The following is a 1222-nucleotide window of genomic DNA, read 5'->3' on the forward strand; positions in this document are numbered from 1 at the left end:
ATCCCCATAACCGCTGCTTGATTCCATCATAAGTTATCAGCCTTGCTATAGTTTCCTGTCCTTTGTAACAACCTAAGAAGATCAAAAACAGACTTAAGCATCCAACAAGTATCAACGTTACATGCAGATCAGTAGCTGCAAAATAACAGTCACACACCCTTATTTAGAGAAATTGAGTTCCATAGACAGGCTTCTAAGACATTGAATTCCTTAGTAAGCTCCATTCCTGGAGCAGGCCTTCCTGAGAAGTCAAGTCATGATCAAAAGATAATGCAAAAGTAAGTATATGTTAATTATATATAAAGTCCATATAATCTAAAGCCAAGTCAGTGATACTCTCAATACCTTGAATTATCCGTAATTTATTCCATGCATTAGAACCCATTGGAATGGCCCCTTGAGCAAGAATAGCATTCCAGACAGATGGAGCAGCTGCTGGAGACATCAAGAATGAAAAACCACCTTCAGAAAGGATATTTCCGACCCCTATAGTTAAAGGCTGCTTATCAACCTACAAATTTCAAAGACATTTCAGAGAATTCCTTTACATGAATATTAACAGATTAGTTAGGTTTTAAAGCTTTTCAAGTCTTCAACCAGAGGAAAACGTTATAACAATGCAGATATTAATTATTATGTAATGCTGTTGAAACTTTATATGGGAAGAATAAATTTAAATCATTTTAAGAAGTTATGAAGAAGTTAAACATGCAAAATTTGAACAACTAATAATTGGTACACATCACACTAGATTATCAGTATGGTCAATGCTCACATTAAAATGTTGATGTGTGCCATATGGTTTTCCCACAAGTTCACCAAGTTTCAAGTTCTCCATGACCTGTTCATTTCATTATTTTGAAAATTACCAACTTAGTCATTCAAAACACTAAGGTTGTTTGTGCCTTTGTGAATTAGATGTTTGGTGGGAAGGAAAGGCTTATAGTGTGAATTTCACACTACAAGTACAAGCCCTCCATTCCTCTCCAACCTTCCAAACAACCTAAAGGTGTAAAAGAAAAATACTGTTTCTTGCTTTTTATCTAATAAGTAAGATGTTTCTTACCTGGTCACTTTTAGGTCCCAACAAAACAAATAAGCTTGTTTGCTCAGTAATGTCTTGAATCTCTACCTTATCAGCAAAAAATATGTACCTTGAAATCATTATATGTAAAGATTTAATTCGTGCAGCTTCCATAGTCTGAAGATATTCCTCAAGAAA

General features: G+C 34.6%; 1 protein-coding gene across 1 annotated transcript in view; it reads right to left on the reverse strand.

Annotated features, from left to right (window-relative positions):
- LOC107631725 (putative transferase At1g60990, chloroplastic) overlaps positions 1-1222 on the reverse strand; it is a 3655-nt gene that overhangs the window by 480 nt on the left and 1953 nt on the right. Inside the window, exons 7-11 of the mRNA XM_021117465.1 lie at positions 1067-1154; positions 776-841; positions 346-511; positions 158-241; positions 5-72 (exon numbers count right to left, since the gene is read on the reverse strand). Of these exons, the coding sequence (XP_020973124.1) occupies positions 5-72; positions 158-241; positions 346-511; positions 776-841; positions 1067-1154 (472 nt within the window). The remainder of the gene's footprint in view (positions 1-4; positions 73-157; positions 242-345; positions 512-775; positions 842-1066; positions 1155-1222) is intronic.

This window comes from Arachis ipaensis, chromosome B03 (assembly GCF_000816755.2).
Source record: "Arachis ipaensis cultivar K30076 chromosome B03, Araip1.1, whole genome shotgun sequence".
In the NCBI taxonomy this organism is placed as follows: domain Eukaryota; kingdom Viridiplantae; phylum Streptophyta; class Magnoliopsida; order Fabales; family Fabaceae; genus Arachis; species Arachis ipaensis.